The following is a 17,255-nucleotide window of genomic DNA, read 5'->3' as shown; positions in this document are numbered from 1 at the left end:
CCTCACTGCCCACAAGAACCCATGTTTCTTTTTTAGATTACTAGCTTCTTAACTTAAAATTTTCTTTATGTGTACGCGTCTGTGTGTGTAGGTATTTGCACCTCAATGTGTATGTGTCTGTGTGTGAGTATCTGCACATGAATGCTGTTGCTCAGGAGGGCCAGGGGTGCAGGATTCCCCTGGAGCTGGAGTTCCAGGAGGCTGTGAGCCACCTGACGTGAGTGCTGGAAACAGGGCTCAGATCTGCAAGAGCAGCATGTGTGGCTTCACAGAGCATGTCCTCTTCCCCCGATTACTAGTGTCTTGAACTAAGGGAGTACGCCTTCTTTCCCTCCATTTCTGCATTAGAAAATTACCATAAGGGGCAGGAGAGACCTCCTCCAGAGGACCCAGGTTCAATTCCCAGCACACATGGCAGCTTACAACCATCCATCACTCCCAGGCGATCTGATGTCCTCTTCTGGCCCCTGCAGGCACTGCACAGGCATGGCACACACACACACATACACACACACACACATTCAGACAGTCAAAAATATAAATTAAAAGTAAATAAAATCTAAAAAAAAAAATAAAAGATTTAAATAACCAGAAGCATCCATGCTTAGTTTTGAGGTACTTTAATTGGTATTACTCATTAAACCTAATTGATGTGCTGGTCTTGGTGGCACACAGCTTTAATCCTAGCACTTGGGAGGCAGAGGCAGGTGAACCTCTGTGAGTTCAATTCTAACCTTGTCTACATAGATTTCCAGGAAATCCAGGGATACGTAGAGACCCTGTATTAAAAAAACAAACAAACAAAAAATACAAAAACACCTTAGTTGATATAAAATATACACCATCTTTATTTCTCTAACCCTATTCTATCCAGTATGGTGATAGCCAGTTGCCACATGGGTCTACTTCAATATAAATTATCTGAAATTAAGTTCAAATATTGAGTTCCTTACTTGGCCAGTAGCTGGCACAGGTAAAACTAATTTCCATCATGGAAAGCATCTTTGGGCAGCTGCCGTAAGCCCTCTGTGGACATCTTGGGTGTTCCTTGGTCTTCTTTTCCCATTTTCACCTGTAGCTACTCTGGCTTCGGTGGGATAGTGCCCTCTTCACTTACTGTGTCCCTGGAGCCGTGTTCATATGGCGTCCCGGGAAGCACGTGCCTGGAGCAGCACCCATGCAGTGGCTCCTGTCTCCTCATCCTCCCCCTTTTCACACCACAAACTACATCCACTCTCTTGACTTGCCACTGGAAACTCACCACAAGGCAATCATCAGATTTTGGCAAAAGCCTGCTATCTGAATAGCTGGGCATCACTCACTGGGAAATAAAATTTCGCATTCATTTAATAATGTTTCTCACTCATTTGATTTATTACCGGTCAATCTGACCTTTAAAAACTCCTACTCAGGGCTGATATTTCTGGAATGGCAAGAAGAGGCCGGATAGGTGTAATACCAGAAGGGACAGAAAGGTGTGATGCTGCCGGCAGGCTGGGGAGGAGCTGGGCTGCACGGGCCCCAGACGGGAAGGGAAGAGAGGCAGTCAGCCACTGCAGAGCTACTGTAACAGTCCGTGTTTGGAGGGCAGAGGAGGGGAAAGGAGGAAGAGCTGAAAGGCTAGGACTTGAGGAGTGGAAGAAAGGGGTGAAGCGCCGGAGACTACTGTGAGTCGTTACCCGGGTGCCAGAGCGTACCCCAAGTCTGGAAGGCTGGAGACTCTGGAGAGTGCAGAGGGTAGGGAACCCTTCCAACTGAGACAACGGTCTTGACAGCTGAGTGTCTGGAGAGTCCTGAACCCCTGGTTCCTTGGGGTTGCCTGCTTTGGATGATCGGGGTGACCTGATGCAGAGATCTGGGTCACCAGGCTGCCTGATTCAGCCTGCTATTTCTCATCAAGAGCCCCTTCCCAAAACAGAGGTCAGGAAACAGACCTCCACCACAGACACCCCTGTTCCTAGGTGCAAAATGAAAAGAAAAACAGGAGAGAAAGATGTTAGGGTATTGGGGCTAGTTTTCAGCATCATTCACAAACTGTTTCTAGAAGGTTCTCAATATCCTAATATCTTTTTTCTAACTCACTACTCTAAACCCTCCAGTAGAGAGCTCAGTCTGTCCCTGCTTTTCTTCCGGTGTGTCAGCCCTCACCTTGCACAGCTGTGGTCTTGTGTGTGAGGCCCCCACGAAGACTCCAGCCAGCCGTGCTGTCCTTCCACCCAGAATGCTCCATGTTTTGTCAGCTTGCTCGTTTGCCCTCTTGAGTTTCTGTCCTGGTGCCCTGCTCTGGCTGAGGCTCCCGGAAGCGGGAACCACTTCACACTGATATTCCTTCCTCCTCAGGACTTCATGGAGTCGGCATCCCATCAGCATTTGTTGTGTAGACAGAGAAATGCATGGGCTGAGCGAGTGAGTGAGCGAAGAGTGAAGGAAAGGGTGAGGACGACATGGCCCTCTTGTTGTCCTGTGTCCATAGCTTTTTTTTTTTGTTCCCCTTTTGCCCTTTATCAGGTGGCTCGACTCTTTCATTTTGTCTCCTCTTTGGACCTCAGAGAAGGGCAGGTAACCCCGGTGAGAGGTGTGACTAACTCCAAACCAGTCCAGTCAGGTAGAGAGGCTCACCCGCCATCTCTACCCACCAGCCTCTGGTCTGGATCCAAGGCAGGTGTCTTGCTGACACCTGTGTGTGACATGTGTGACTCCATGCCAGAACACAGGCCAGCTGCACTTGGCCATCATACCAGAGCCTTTCAGTGTGCTGGTCTGGCGGCATCTAACACGTGACTAACTCACTCAGTCCCCGCCCCCTTTGCTGAATGCCTGGAGAATGAATTGAGTGTGTACTGATACTCTCAAGGTAGAAATCCTCATCTCTTTCTGTCTTGTTAATCCGGTTTTTGTTTGTTTGTTTGTCTTTGTTCTAATAAAGCCCCGTGTGGCATGCTGAAGCAGGGCTTCCTGGCCCTGCCGTTGAGCACGAAGGGCTGCGGAGCTGTCAGCGGGCTGGGATGGCGTGAGGTGTAGCAGGAAGCACTAACGCTTCTTCAGTTACCCCTGGGAAATGTGGTTATGCTAGTGGCTTTGTTGTCAATTGCCTGACTCACTAAAACATGAAACATGTTGCTCTTACCCTCATTGTCATCCACGGAGGGCTTTGCAAACTGGGGGTGTGGGAGAGGAGTTAAAATTCACACTATTCTGTGCCGTCCCCCGTGACCTGGTGGGTCTCTTTAGAACCTGCTCAGGTCTTTAAATTGTTCTGGAGTTGTCTGTCTTACCTCTCAGTTCTGTTTCAATTGATGTTGAATATATATGCCCTCGGGCCACAGTGGTGCATACCTGTAATTCTAGCCCTTAGGAAGATCAGCAGCTCAAGGTCACCTTGACTACCACCTGGTAAGCTTGAGGCTAGCCCGGGCTTTAAGAGACTGTGTCTCCAAAGTAAAAAAAAAAAAAATAGGAGCTACAGAGATAGCTCAGTGGTTGAGAGCCAGGTTCAGTTTCTAGCATGCATATAGTGCCTTGCAAATGTCTGTAACTCCCGTTCCAGGGGATCCAATGTCTACTTCTGACCTCCATGGCCACCAGACATGCGCGTGGTACAGTACACACATGCAGGCAAAACCTCATACACGTACAACCAAATAAGTAAAAATTAAAAACAAAACAAATCCAAACTGCCTGCACGGTTTCGGGTTTGAACCATGTGTCACGATCATGGGAGCCCTGTATTCACAAAATGGTGTCCTCGGGGTCATCACGGGAGGCTGCTGTATGTTGCTGGGAGTTCAGTCGCAGTACCTTTCTAAAGGACTGCATGAGTCTTGTCCAAGATGCAAAAAAGACAAAAGAGCGTGGGGTCACTCCTAGCCACCCATCTAGCCTGCCACTCGAAGCATGCTTTCACTGAGCAGATAGTCCTGGGCACTGACCGTGGACAGCTGGACCCCGTCCACCTCCTTAGCCAGCAAAACTGTGCCGATCCCCACTGGGACAGAATAAATTGGCATTGTTTAGTGTGGGAAAGTACTAAAATCCGCCCAACAGATACACGTCTCAGGCTGGGGTGCAACTCAGTCGGTAGAGTGCTGAGCACCCCCGAAGCCTTGGGTTCAAATCTCCAGCACCACAAAAACTGAGTGTGGTTTTGCACACCCCAAGTCCCAGTGCTTGGGAGGTGGAGGCAGAAAGATCCCTTGGCTATTTAGCAAGTTCGAGGTCAGCCTAGGGTACATGAGACCTTGTCTAAAAAATTAAAACAACTGGGCATGGTGATATATGCCTTTAATCCCAACACTTGAGAAACAGATGCAGGCAGGCCTGTGAGTTCAAGGCTAACCTGGTCTACAAACAGAGTTCTAGGTCAGCCTGAGCTACACAATTAAACAAAAACAAAACAAACAACAAAAAACCTCTTTCCACGTGGTTCACATACTTACATACCCAAGTTCTCCGAAAGGGGCTCTCCTCTGCTCTACTGGTGTGGCCCTGTCCTTGTGCCCTGCACTCAGTTTACCAGAACACCCCCCCCCCCGAGGCTGGGCCCGGGCTGACAGTACGGGAGTGGGTGGGGTGGGCGCCGGTAGCCACCTCGCTCGGGCTCTAGAGTGCTCATGCTTTCCGACTCCTTGCCCCCTGCTGCGGGTCAAGCAGCCAGGGTCTGCCCGTCTGCAGGAGTAAAGGAAACGGCTGCAGAGGAAAAGCAGCAGACACTGCCCAGAGTTAAGTACAGTTATGTGGAGTACGGGACGGTGCCCCTGAGAGCGTGCTGCAGGGGGTCTGGATGGGGTTCGGAAGCTGTGCAGAGAGGTGCAACCGGTTCCATTGTCTGGAAGTCCTTAGATCAAGTGCTACTAAGAAAGGAAACATTGCTAATGAAGTGGGGACACAATGCCTTTCGCTCAGAACGTTTACTGCTGCTTATTTAAAACACACTACTAGACCAAGATGTTTTTTCTTTTCTTTCTTTCTTTCTTTCTTTCTTTCTTTCTTTCTTTCTTTCTTTCTTTCTTTCTTTCCTTCCTTCCTTCCTTCCTTCCTTCCTTCCTCTCTCTCTTTTGGCTTTTTCTAGACAGGGTTTTTCTGTGCATCCTTGGATGTCCTCGACTCACTTTGTAGACCAGGCTGGCCTCCGACTCACAGTGATACACCCGCCTCTGCCTCCCAAAGCACTGGGATTACAGGCACACCAAGTCCAGCTAGACTGAGATGAAAAACAAAACAAAACAAAATACTTTTGTGCACAAAATTAAAAGGAGCACAGAATTGGGCAGGGTGGTACATGCCTTTGATCCCAGAAAAGGCAGAGGTAGGTGTATCTCTGTGAGTTCAAGGCCAGCCTGGTCTGCATATTGAGTTCCAGGACACTCAGAACTCTGAGAGACCCAATAAATTTATTGGAAGACGCAATAAGTAAGTAAGTAAATAAATAAAGAGCGCAGAAGCACAGACTAAGGTCTCACTAAGGTCTCACTCCTTCCTGTCAAAGTCTGCTGATTGCTGCATCTCAGCCCACCCACTGATGCCCATGTTCTCCCTTTCGCTGGTTCTTGCAAATGGGCTAGTGATAAACAGCTGTTTTTTTGCAAAATTTTCATCTCTGCTGTTAATGCCTATTATGCCTGTTATATTGTTGCCATTTCCTTAATGGCTCCAGAAGAGGTCGGTGTAGCTTTAGACAACCATAACCCATATTCCTTCCTCTTAACTGAACCTTCCCTTTGTCTGGTCCTGTCATGGGTGATAACCAAGTATGTGTGTATGGTTGGAGATAGTGATAGAAGATGCAATTATAAGACCCACTGTGACTTCAGAGGTGGAAGACTGTGTCTATGACCTGAAGAAAACTCTTTATAGGAAGCCTAGGAGTGGATGGAGGTTGCCGTTTTTACAATCAGACTCTAGGCAATGGCTCTATGACGCTCCTCGCACCAGTTCCACAATCTGAACCACCTTTGAAGGGAGAGAGAAAGGAGCAGGGCAGGACCTTCTCTTCTGCACATCAGGAAGAGAAAATATCTCCCTACCCCAAAATCCCTCAGCGGAGTTCTCCTCACAACCTACTGGACAAGACTGCATCCGAATGCCAGCCACCGCAGCAAGGAAGGCAGGGGAAACTATGCTTAGTTTTCGCAGTCATTTCAAGAGTGAGAACCGGGAAATCATCAGTCCGTAAAGCACCTGCTGTGCATGTATGAGCATCTGAGTGCCCAAACCGTGTGCACATCTCAAGTGTGGTGGCACCGGCTTATCCCAGTGCTGGAGAAGTACAGACTTCCAGGGTGGCCTCGCCTGATTTGGTGAATCCAGGTCAAGGAGAGATCCTGACTCAACGGGAGTACAGTGTTCCCGAGGATGTCCCCTGACCTCCACACACGCAGATACACACGTGCCCCAGTAACCCGCATGCAATATATGCATGTACATAGTCAAAAGAAAAAGGATAGTCAGGTAACGGTGGTGTATCCCTTTAATGCCAGCACTTGGGGAGCAGACACATATAGACCTTTGTGAGTTCAAGATCTTTGTGATCTACATAGTTCCAGCCAGCCAGGGCTATGTAGTGAGACCCTGGAGAGAGGGGGTGGCGATGAGATTTAGAAAGATATGTGAATGCTTGCCTTTCAGTGTGGCCATAGACATTTGGAATACTTTTTAACCTGGTGTTGTTTTTTGAGACAGGGTTTCTCTGTGTAGCCCTGGCTGTCCTGGAACTCACTCTGTAGACCAGGCTGGCCTCAAACTCAGAGATCTGCCTGCCTCTGCTTCCCAAGTGCTGGGAGCACTGCCTGGCTATTTGTGAGTTTTCAAACGCAGAGAATCCAAATTATTTTCCCAAAGTAGGGAACCCAGTGTGGCAGGCAGAAGATGTTGCAGAAGATGACAGCTTCCAAATAACAAGACAGGGCTTCTCCCAAGCACAGCTGAAGTAGGCCTCCTGGGAGGTAAAAGAGAATGAGGTTGAGTAGAGCCTGAGCAGGGCTAAGAGGTTTTCAAACGAGAGGCACGTTGATTTCAGACCGCTCCAGCTGTTCTGCTTTGTTTTCAGAACGCCTGTGTCGTTGCTTCTGTGGTTCCCTCAGTGCAGGCTCAGCTTGGTCCTGAGCCACCCTCATCTCCTCTTTCCTAACCTTGCCTCTCGAGATCTTCCTGATGCTAGTGATTTTGGAGCTACGCTGGCTGGGCTCTGTGCGTGAAGCTGAACCCAGGCCAAGTGGGTACATGCTGTCTGGCTGCTGTGTCCCTCAGGTTTGGTACAGAGCATTTACAAGATCCAGAAGCTTTTGTTGATGGAGTTAGTCCCTGCCCATAGTTGGGCATGAGGTCATGAAACCCTACCTAGTCCTTTTGGCCATACGCTGTCTTTTCTTTCGCTGATTTCAATAGCATCTTAGGTATGGAAGACAGCAGGCGGCAGCAGCAGCCAGCATTTAGTTAGCATAAAAAAATAAAAATAAAAACTTCGGTTTTAAGGATTTATTTTATCTTTATTGGGGGGTCTGTGTGGGGGAGGAGGTGCATATTTTTGTGAGTGCTTTGGAGGCCAGAAGTGCTGGATCCTCCTGGAGCTGAAGTTACAGGCATTTCTGAGCCTCTTGATGTGGGTGCTGGGAACTGAACTCCGCTTTTCTGGAAGAGCAGCAAGTCTCAGCCATAGAGCCATCTCGCCAGGCCCTTAGCTGGCCTTCTCACATACTTAGCTCTATGCAGTGGGTATCTTAAGGATATAATACTTTATGTTTTTTATAGATTAATGGTTCTAACTTGATATGTTTGATTACTTAATCCATTTCAGTTTGTTTTTGTTGCTGTTGGCTTTGGGGGGAATAAGGTTCACTCTGTGGCCCAGGTTGGCCTGGAACTATGCTGCTGAGGCTAGCCTCAGACTTGTGACAGTTTTTCTGTCTCAGCTACTGAACGCTGGGATTACAGGTGTGAACCACCATGCCCTACATGTCATTGCTGTTAGCTCCCTTGATACAGTTCTTAATTTACCTTTCGTATGTTGAGAATTGACCTATTTCCTTTCTCAGAGCATCATGTAGCCTTGTGCTATCCCCTTTTGCTTGCCCCCCCCCAGCTCACTCCTTTGTTGTAGTAGTTTGTGGTTTCGCTGTTTTTATTATTGCTATAATTTTTGAAAGTATGATACGATTATATCATTTCCCTCCTTCCCTGTTCTTCTTTCAGCCTCCCTCATGCACTCTTTTAAATTTATGGTCTCTTTTCTTTACATATTATTGCATATGTGTGCATACACATTCCTAAATACATGAACACAACCTGATCAGTTATTATTTTATGCCCTTGCCCTCTTTTGTTCCTTGTCAAATTTAGACCGTCCTTTTTAGCAAGTGGCTGTGCTTTATTCATCCATTTAGTTCACTGTTTTATAACAATGATCCAGTTCTCCTCCCAACTGTGAAACCTTTGTCTGGTGCTTTTGGCCCTTGCTCATTTTCCTGCTGCAGTGCCCTCGTCGCGTCTGTGCTGATTTGCTAATGCTGTTATGTCCGCCCTCCCTTGTTATCCACAAGTCCTTCACTGTGAAAATCAGATGCCACTCCCACCATATTCTCTGGTTCCCATTGCCTCCCCAAGTACTTGCGGGAGGCCGCATGGTCGCCAGCATTCTGACACACCCAAGTCCATTGCCGGGCAGCTGCTTGCTCCAAGCCCCAACGCTATTCTTGGCAGCACCAGCCCCATCCCACTGAGGGTCCTCTTCCTCAGACAGTCTGCTTAGTGCATGGAACTGCATAGTTTCACATACTGGAACATGGGCTGGTATGGGCAACCTACCAGAGGCCTCGCTACTGCAGAAAACTGGATGGAGAGATGGCTCAGTGATTGAGAGTATGTGCTACACTTCAGGAGGACCCAGGTTTGGTTGCCAGCATCCATGTCGAGCGGTTCACAGCTGCCTATAACTTCACACACACACACACACACACACACACACACACACACACACACATTAATAATCTTTTAAAAAGATAACTGACTCCCCCACCTTGCCTACAGCCATCAGTTGCTAACAGCTCCTTGACAAGGGTAAGGCTTCCATGGATTTGATCAAGAGATGTTAAATGCATGTATGAAAGTCTCAAATAATAAATTATAAATAAAAATATACAAAACAAACAAAATTCTAAACAACAATAACAAAATGTGACCAGCCTCTCTCCTGCTCTAAGGCACATGTGCTTGCAGCGACATCCAGGCCTCAGTCCTCACCTTGACCCTCTCTCCTCACACAGACTGTCACTCAGGACCCGGTGGCGGAGGGAAGATTTGCTCTTCTGTCTTGCTTTCCCAACAACAGAATACATCCACACTGAGATTCACCCCACGGCTCCTTCAGCACATGGAGTGGTTACATCAACGGCAAAGTTATTTTTAAATATCATTTCTTCCTCTCCGATTCATTACCTTTTGAGTATTTTATGAAGCTTACATGCACCAATATGAGTAAGTGCGCATTGTAAACCATCTCAGCTGCACACAATTTTTTTAAAAAATGACTACTGTCATGTCATATGCATTTTCTAGCCTCTGGAAAGAAGGGCCGAGTGCGGAGAGTATTAGATTTGATTTTGTAACCAGATTCTGAGAACTGAGGCTAACGTGGCCATATATAGACTTGCAAGTGGGAAGCCAAGGCCTCCAGCCACCTCTGTAGAATAGGGACTGCAGTGGCTGCAGACACCTGCCCGGCAAACATAAAGCTCGGAGTTTGAGCCCATCGCTACATAAACTAGGTGTGGTGTCCCATGCCTGTAATTCTAGCATTTGGGAAGGAGAGGCAAGAGGATCAGGATCATCCTAACAGGTAAGCAGCAAGTTCAAGACTTGCCTGGACACATAAACCTACCACAAACAACAAAAAGGAGGTGGGAGCTGCAGAGAATACTGACATCCTACCTACAGATTTCCTTGGAGGTGTCTGAAAGAGAGAAGGGAACATCTCTGAAAGAGAAGGGGAGTGACAACTGAGCCCCAGAGGTGGCCTGGAAAGGAAAGGAAGAAAGGAAAGGAAGAAGGAAAGGAAAGGGAAGGAAAGGAGAGGAAAGAAAAGAGGAAAGTAAAAAGAAAGGAAAGGAAGAAATGGTATCTAAAATCAACTTTGCTGTCGACGTAACCCCACACATCAGCAGGTCTACCTGGGAACCACAACAGAGGCAAACCATGGCTGGTTTCTTCCTTGTCTAGTCACAGAGCAAAAGTCTCTCAGCCTTTGTCACATCTCATGTCTGTCCCCACTACTGCCCAAAGGGCTCTGACCTGTGCTCTCCTGTGTCGTGTCCAGGGACAGGGAGCCTTGTCAGAGAGACTACGGAGCTTCAGCATGCAGGACCTCACCACCATCAGGGGTGATGGTGCCCCTGCTCCCTCAGGGCCCCCTCCACCGGGGACCGGGCGGTCCAGCGGCAAGCACGGCCAGCCCAAGATGTCCAGGAGTGCTTCTGAGAGTGCCGGCAGCTCAGGTAGGTCGTCCCACTTCCCTTTGGAACTCTTGGGCCTCCATTAAGAGGCGCATGCTGGATGACACAAGGTGTCCCTTACCCCATGACCTGTCACCAACAGAGACGTGTTAGGTTGCACCAGGTTTATGAGGAGCATAGCACCACGTGTGCCATTCAGTGAGCTGGCCTAGGGAGTGTTAGGCCACTAGAGATTCCTCTCTCCCACAGGTGAGCTATTGTCTGAGAAATCAGAGTGCTGGCATCTGGGCCAAGTTGGGCTGAGGAGCAAGTCTGTGCTTTGGGAGCTCTTTCTACTCTCTTTAGCCCCACACTCAGGTCTCATGACCACCTGAGCATCTTCTTCCACCCCCCCAGCCAGGTGGTACCACGGGCCTTCCTCCTCCATGAGTACTTCCTCTCCCCTTCTCCACTGTCTCCACTCCATCTCTGACTGCCTACTCACTCTGCATGCCCACAGCCTGCGCCTACCAAGGACCACACTGAGCCCAAGGTCCAGCAGTGTGAGCACTTAGAGCTGAGGTCAGCGCATGGACAGGGAGCTTAGTTTCCAAGATGGATCCTGAGGAGATGACAGTGACTCCGGAGCAAAGCACAGCTGCTGACGGAAGTGGTGGGCAGCAGGAAGTGTGGCGGCCAGGCCAGCACCTCTCCCCCTCCTTGTTACAGAAGAAATAGGACTTGGGCTGTTGGGAACATATGTTATGTTCACAGTGTCAGCCCTGCCCTTACATGCCATCCAGGATTCCCAGGGCACCTGGACCCTTCTGTGCTTTAAGAGGCACCATGAAAGGCTCCTGGGCTCTCGTGACCCCCGAAAGACCCTGATTCTGAGGGCTAGCACAAGGTCTGGACACGATAATAACACTGAACACTCAATAGCATCAACATTCCTTGGTATTCATCACTTCTTCCCTGACCAAGACCATACCCTTTGCACTACCTCTAGGTTTGAAGGTCATATACTTTTGATGGGAGATGTTTTCAGTCTAGAAGCAGGGCAGGACTGCCGGCGGGAAAGTGTTGGCTGTGAGCGTCCAGTTAGAATAAGCTGGGTAAGAGTACTCAGGACCATGCCTGGTGCCAGGTAGTAAGCAGCTACTGCTACAAATCCTCCTATTGCTTTATCTCAGAAGGCACTTTACAACCCTGAAAGCGTTCAGGACACAAACACTTCTCTGTGAGGCAGTGTGAGCTCTGCTATTGGAATGGCCCACACTGAAGTTGAAAGGTCAGGCAAGGAGTCCTGCTTTGGCTGGGAAACAGGCTCAGGCAGTCCTAAACCCTTGAAGAGTTTACTTTGTCATTATAGAGAAGAACCAAGCAGAAGCAGCCGGAGCAGAGAGGTCATGCACTCTGTGGACGCCTTGCAGAACCAGAGTCTAGCTCTGCTGCCCATACCTCCTCTTGGAAGACTTTTCAGGCCAGGGCTCAGAATGAAACGGCAGGAGGTTGGGGTGTCTCAGGGATGATGGGGATGTCTCCAAGGCCTGCAATAGCTCCCAGCCCAGCAACAGACAGAAGAAGGTTTAGGATTTGTGGTGGTGTTGGCAGAAGTGGTGAGATCCCTTGCTATCCTGAGACCTCCCTTCAGAGAGGGGGTGCTGGGCCATGGTGGGGAGGTCAGGCAATGTAGCACTCTCCCCAGCTGCTCTGGGGCTTAAATCAAAATCACTCCAGAAAGAAAGACACATGAGATGTGGATTATTTCCTGGGTATGTGGCCGAAGTGCCCATGGTGGAGCTGGGGCTGCTGTCCACAAGGTGAGAGATGGGGTCCCTGGGGAAAAGTCTGGCAGAGGAAGTCAAGTCATCTGGGTATGCCCTGTCCCTCCCAGCTGTCCACAGTGTGAGGAAAGTGGGGTAAGGAGCCCCAGAGTAAGGGAGCAAACTGGGCTTCAGTATGCCATTTTTCTCATTGCTGTGACCAAATAACTGACTGACAAACAATGGAAGGGAGAGAGGGTTTCCTGTGGCTCATGGTTTGAAGGCACAGGCCATCATAACCAGAAAGGCATGGTAGCAGGAATATGAGGCTATGGCACATTGGGTCAGAGGTCAAGAAATAGGAAGAGAACTGGAAGTGGGGTCTGGCTATCAAAACTTAAGGCCCTCCCCCCGTGACTCACTTCCTCCAGCAAGGTCCCACCTCCCAAAGGTCCCACAGCCTTCCAAAGCAGTACCACCAGCTGGGGACTGAGTACACAAACACGGGGCATCCTGGCTAGGCAACACTGAGCTCATAGGATGCAGAAAGTGCCCCGCAAGGAAGCTGACAGCACTCGCCGAGGCAGTCACCATGTGTTCCAGCTCATTCCTGTGAGCCCACTTCCTTCCCTCAGTCCTGTGTGCTTCCAGCCACAGATCGCCTGCGTCACAGCAGAGGGTTTGACCTTTCGCAGGAAGAAGACCCAGTTCTTTAGCTTTCTCTTGAGGAAAAGGCCCTCATGTCATGTTTTAGGATTGTGAGGAGAGAGAGAGAGAGAGGTGGCAGGAGCTGACGACCACTTAGGAGAGGGAACAGGTAAAGGCAAGGCTGCAGGCCCTGTCCACGTAGCAGCTGGAGGCCTCAGAGTCAATGGACGCTGGTGGATCTTGAAAGCAGATGCCCCATGGAAATGCACAAACCATAATGGGTTCTTCTATGGAGTAAAAGCACAGCCTGGTGAGCTGAAATATGCCCGTAACCCCAGCAGAGGCAGGAGGCTCTCTGTGAGTGCAAGACCAGCCTCATTTACATAGTGAGTTCCCGGCCAGAACTACTTGACGAGTCCTCCAGGGAAAGAAAATAGGGAGGGAGGCAGATAGACAGACAGATAGACAGATAGATAGATAGATAGACAGACAGACAGATAGATAGATAGATAGATTGATAGATAAATGACAGATAGATGATAGATAGCTAGATAGATGACAGATAGATAGATGATAGATAGATAGATGACAGATAGATAGATAGATGACAGATAGATAGGTAGATAGATGATAGATAGGTAGATAGATGATAGATAGATAGATAGATAGATAGATGACAGAGAGATAGATAGATAGATTGATTGATTGATAGATGATAGATACATAGATGATAGATAGGGACATAGATTCATAGAGAGATGATAGACACATACATACATGCACACATAGTTGGTAGGTAGGTAGGCATGTAGGAGGGTAACAGCAGCAGCTGGCGAGATGACTCGGCTGGTAAGGTGCTTGCTGTATAGCATGAGATTCTGATCCCAGCATCCAGGGAAAAGGCTGGGGCAGGAGCATGCCCCTGCGATGCCTGCCCTGGAGGGAAGTCACTGCAGAATCCGAGACATGGCCCAGCCAGCCCATCTAGACAAAGCAGTTAGCCCCAGGTTCTCACAACAAAGCAGAGGGCAAGAGAAGAAACCAACATCAACCTACACTCACAAGCAGAAGCGGTCTCACACACACATATGCATACACACAAAAGTTACACAAAATAATAGAGAATTTGAAAGAGCACAAGTAAGCAAGAAGATGCATGTAGATGCTGGAATTCAGGGGAGGGAGGTGCCGCATAGAGCCATGCAGCGGGTCCAGGGAACCCTGAGCGTGCTCTGCTCAGCCACGGAGGACATGCACTGGCTCCCTGCATCTCAAGGAAGGAAAACAGGAGGAAGAAGACGCGGAAGCTGTGCAGGTGTGCTCATGCTGCGTGCAAGCGTCTGGCAGAGACCCTGGGTCTGTGCCTCCCCCTCCAGCCCACCTCCACATGCCCGCCGCATGCCAAGCACACAAATGGCCCCTGGGGAGGCAGGGCAAGGAGAGCACACGATCCGCCGAGCAGTAGGTGGAGAAGCGTAGGTCTCTGCTTTCAGCACCCTGGGTGAGGCTGCCTCCCCCTCCCCCCAGCCCCCACCCTGCAGAGCTGACCCAGCTGCCTCCCTGCAGAGTGAACTGAGAGGGACAGCACGCTGGATGGCTGGCCCTAGACACCAGGAAGGGTACACAGAGGTGAGAGAATGAAGAGAGCCTTCCACACTGAGTCCCGGGGTCAGCATGGATTTAGTGAGCACCCACTATACGCCAAGGCCCACATGGACTCAAGACCATTGAATGCAATGTTCAAAGCAGTAGCCAATTAGGTCTTCTGTCAAGTGCTCAGACACTAGCTCATTGGGACTGAGGGATCAATCTGAGGAGGTTTCCCGGAGGACTCTGAATCAAAAGGTTTAGGAGAGATTGGGGGGGGGGGGGGTAGTTATTCCCAGGAAAAACTTTCACAGTTCCCATCTCCTTAGATGTCGGAAGTGGGGCTGACCCTAGAGGAAGCTCAATCAGAGATGGTCCCTTCCCACATTGTAGTCTGTGTTGAGACCTCCCTCTTCCTGGGATTCTGACTCCGGGAGTCCGCACACTTCTGGGGCCTTCCTGCTTGCCTGGATCCTTTGGGTGGGGCTATCTCTGACAGCGCCCTACCCGATTCCTACAGTGTGTACCTGCTGTGCCACCTGCAGGACCCGGAAAGGTGAGTAGCAGCCAGCCTGCCCGCAGCCTGCTGGACTCAGCTTGCTTCAGGGGGCGCTAACCGGGTGCCGGCCCCTGATCTTGGAGCTCCCTTTCAGCTGCATGGGCCAGATGAGGGGACAAGACCCTTAAGGGATGCAAACACACTGTCTCACTTTTCTGTGGCCTCTCAGGAAGCTGCAGCCAGGATGGTGGCTGGGCTCAGCCACCCGAAGGCCTGACTGAGCTTGGCAGACCCACTCCAAGATCTCTCCACTGCTGGAGAGGCCTGAAACATGGGTCAGGATAGAGAGGCCAGTCGGGAAGCTGCTGTGATCTTTCATGACCTTGCCTTTGGAGTCAGATTAGCACCCGGTCTAATGGCCCCAAGTCACCAAGCCAAACTATGTTCCACAAGAGAATTATCTACCTCGTAGAAGAAAGGTCAGAGATGTATGTGCGAACCTCTAAACCAACATACAGGCCTACACATCCCTGTACAGGGAGGGGGTCCTGAGGACACAGGGATTTGCCCTGATGCTTTGAAGGGAGGAAGCCCTGAGTTTTCAGGGGATCCCGGCCCTGCTAAGGGAGCTCTGGCCTACTTACTAAGCTCTCCACTTACTAGCTGTGAAACTTTGTGTGAGTCACCTAACTGCTCTGAGCCTGTTTCGTCATCATAAAGGCCCCTGCTTTCCTTCCTGCACTATTATGGGAAAGGCTGTTAAAAGGCATTTTGAAGGGTAACTGCTATTCTTATTCTATTATTTATTTGCGTATGGGGAGTGATATGTGCACATGTGTATGTCACAGCCTGTGTCTGAAAGTCAGAGAACAACTTGGGAAGCCAGTTCTCTCCTATAATATGAGTTTAGGGATCAAATTCAGATCACTGCACTTGGAGGTGGGCGCCTTCACTATCTGGGTCATCTCTGTGGCCTGTGACTACTATTTTTACAGGCAGGAATAGCCGGGTGAACTCAGGATTCTGGGTCTCCACTTCTAGACAGGAACTCCTGATGCTGCTGCTGGTTGTCAGAGTGTGTGAGTGACGGCTGGTGGAGCTGTGGCTCTCTGAGGCTAGCTATACTGCTCTTAGAAGATGTACCTCAGAGCTGGAGAGATGGCTCAGCAGTCAGGAGCACTGGCTGCTCTTGCAGAGGACCCAGGTTCAATTCCCAGCACCCAGATGGCAGCTCACAGCTATCTGTAACTCCAGTTCCAGAGGGTTTAGCATCTGTGCATGCAAAACATCAGTGCACATAAAAAATAAAGAAATCTTTTTACAGCCTTAAGTCCTAGACAAGCGACAGGCAGGAACACAGTGGGAGAGCAGCGTTCAATTAGGCTTCACCATGCGCACCTGGGCCTCCCAGTCCACCTTGGAAGCTGTGGAGTCTCAATGCTCAACACTGGCACACAGGCCTGGTAAACTTCCTAGTTCATGGGAAACTCACTGCTGTGTCCCCAGATGGCCATGGCCACCTCTGTCCCCCATTCTCCATGTTGAATTGTAAGTGCCATGAGCCAGGGTGGTATCCCGCGGGGACCAGGTCAGTTAACGTCCATCCTTTCTGATGTGTTCCTCCTGGCCTAGGATGCCTTCACCTATGGGGGACACCAGTAGTTTTGTAGTCAGAGTCTGCGTACCAGACACCTAAATAGCCGATGGTAAGAATTTGAAAATCCAACAGGTGTCTTAGAGCAGATGGGTGTTTGGGGGAGCTAGAAGCAAAGAGCTGGAAGCATCCAGCTGTGATGGCTATGAGTGGAGTTCTGTCCTGGAGGCTTTGGCCCCAACCCTAGTTTTTGCAGGCCCTATTCTCCCAGGGCCCCATTGACAGGCAATACTCTGAAATCTTCTTCCTGCCCCCTAGAGCTCCTTGCAAGGAGTCATTCACAGTGCACCCCTCAGTGTCCCTAAGGGACAACTCTCTACTCTCTGGGCCTCGTTCTCCCTTCCGTAAGGTGGGAGAGATGGGCTAAATGCTTCTGTTGTCCCTCCGGCTTGCTACCAGTGAAGGGCACCCTGCTGGGAGTGCTGGCAGATGATCTTGGGATGTTTGTCTTACAGCTGGGCTGGAAGCTGGTGCTGTTCAGTCCAGAGCATGGGAAGGTCCTAGGCATCCTTAGAGACATGGGATCCCTGAGCAGAGACTGACCTTTCTAAAGGGTTTGCAAACCCAGTGGAGAACGGTGGCATTTAGGAGGCTGACAGTCAGCTACAGGGCAGTGGCTATCATGCCATTAGCTCACAGACCCTCGCAAGCAGCAGGTGTCAGTTAGGGCCTATTCTACA

General features: G+C 49.7%; 1 protein-coding gene across 2 annotated transcripts in view; it reads left to right on the top strand.

The window, feature by feature from the left end:
- The window catches only part of Reep1 (receptor accessory protein 1), a 91,173-nt gene that overhangs the window by 68,222 nt on the left and 5,696 nt on the right, over window positions 1–17,255 (top strand). The window contains exons 6-7 of one of the 2 annotated variants that reach the window (XM_060383550.1): window positions 10,307–10,484; window positions 14,943–14,978. In XM_060383550.1, the coding sequence (XP_060239533.1) occupies window positions 10,307–10,484; window positions 14,943–14,978 (214 nt within the window). The remainder of the gene's footprint in view (window positions 1–10,306; window positions 10,485–14,942; window positions 14,979–17,255) is intronic. The other variant, XM_021660871.2, reaches the window with a different exon arrangement.

Source organism: Meriones unguiculatus, chromosome 5, assembly GCF_030254825.1.
Source record: "Meriones unguiculatus strain TT.TT164.6M chromosome 5, Bangor_MerUng_6.1, whole genome shotgun sequence".
In the NCBI taxonomy this organism is placed as follows: domain Eukaryota; kingdom Metazoa; phylum Chordata; class Mammalia; order Rodentia; family Muridae; genus Meriones; species Meriones unguiculatus.
This window is presented reverse-complemented; position numbering and strand designations above follow the sequence as displayed.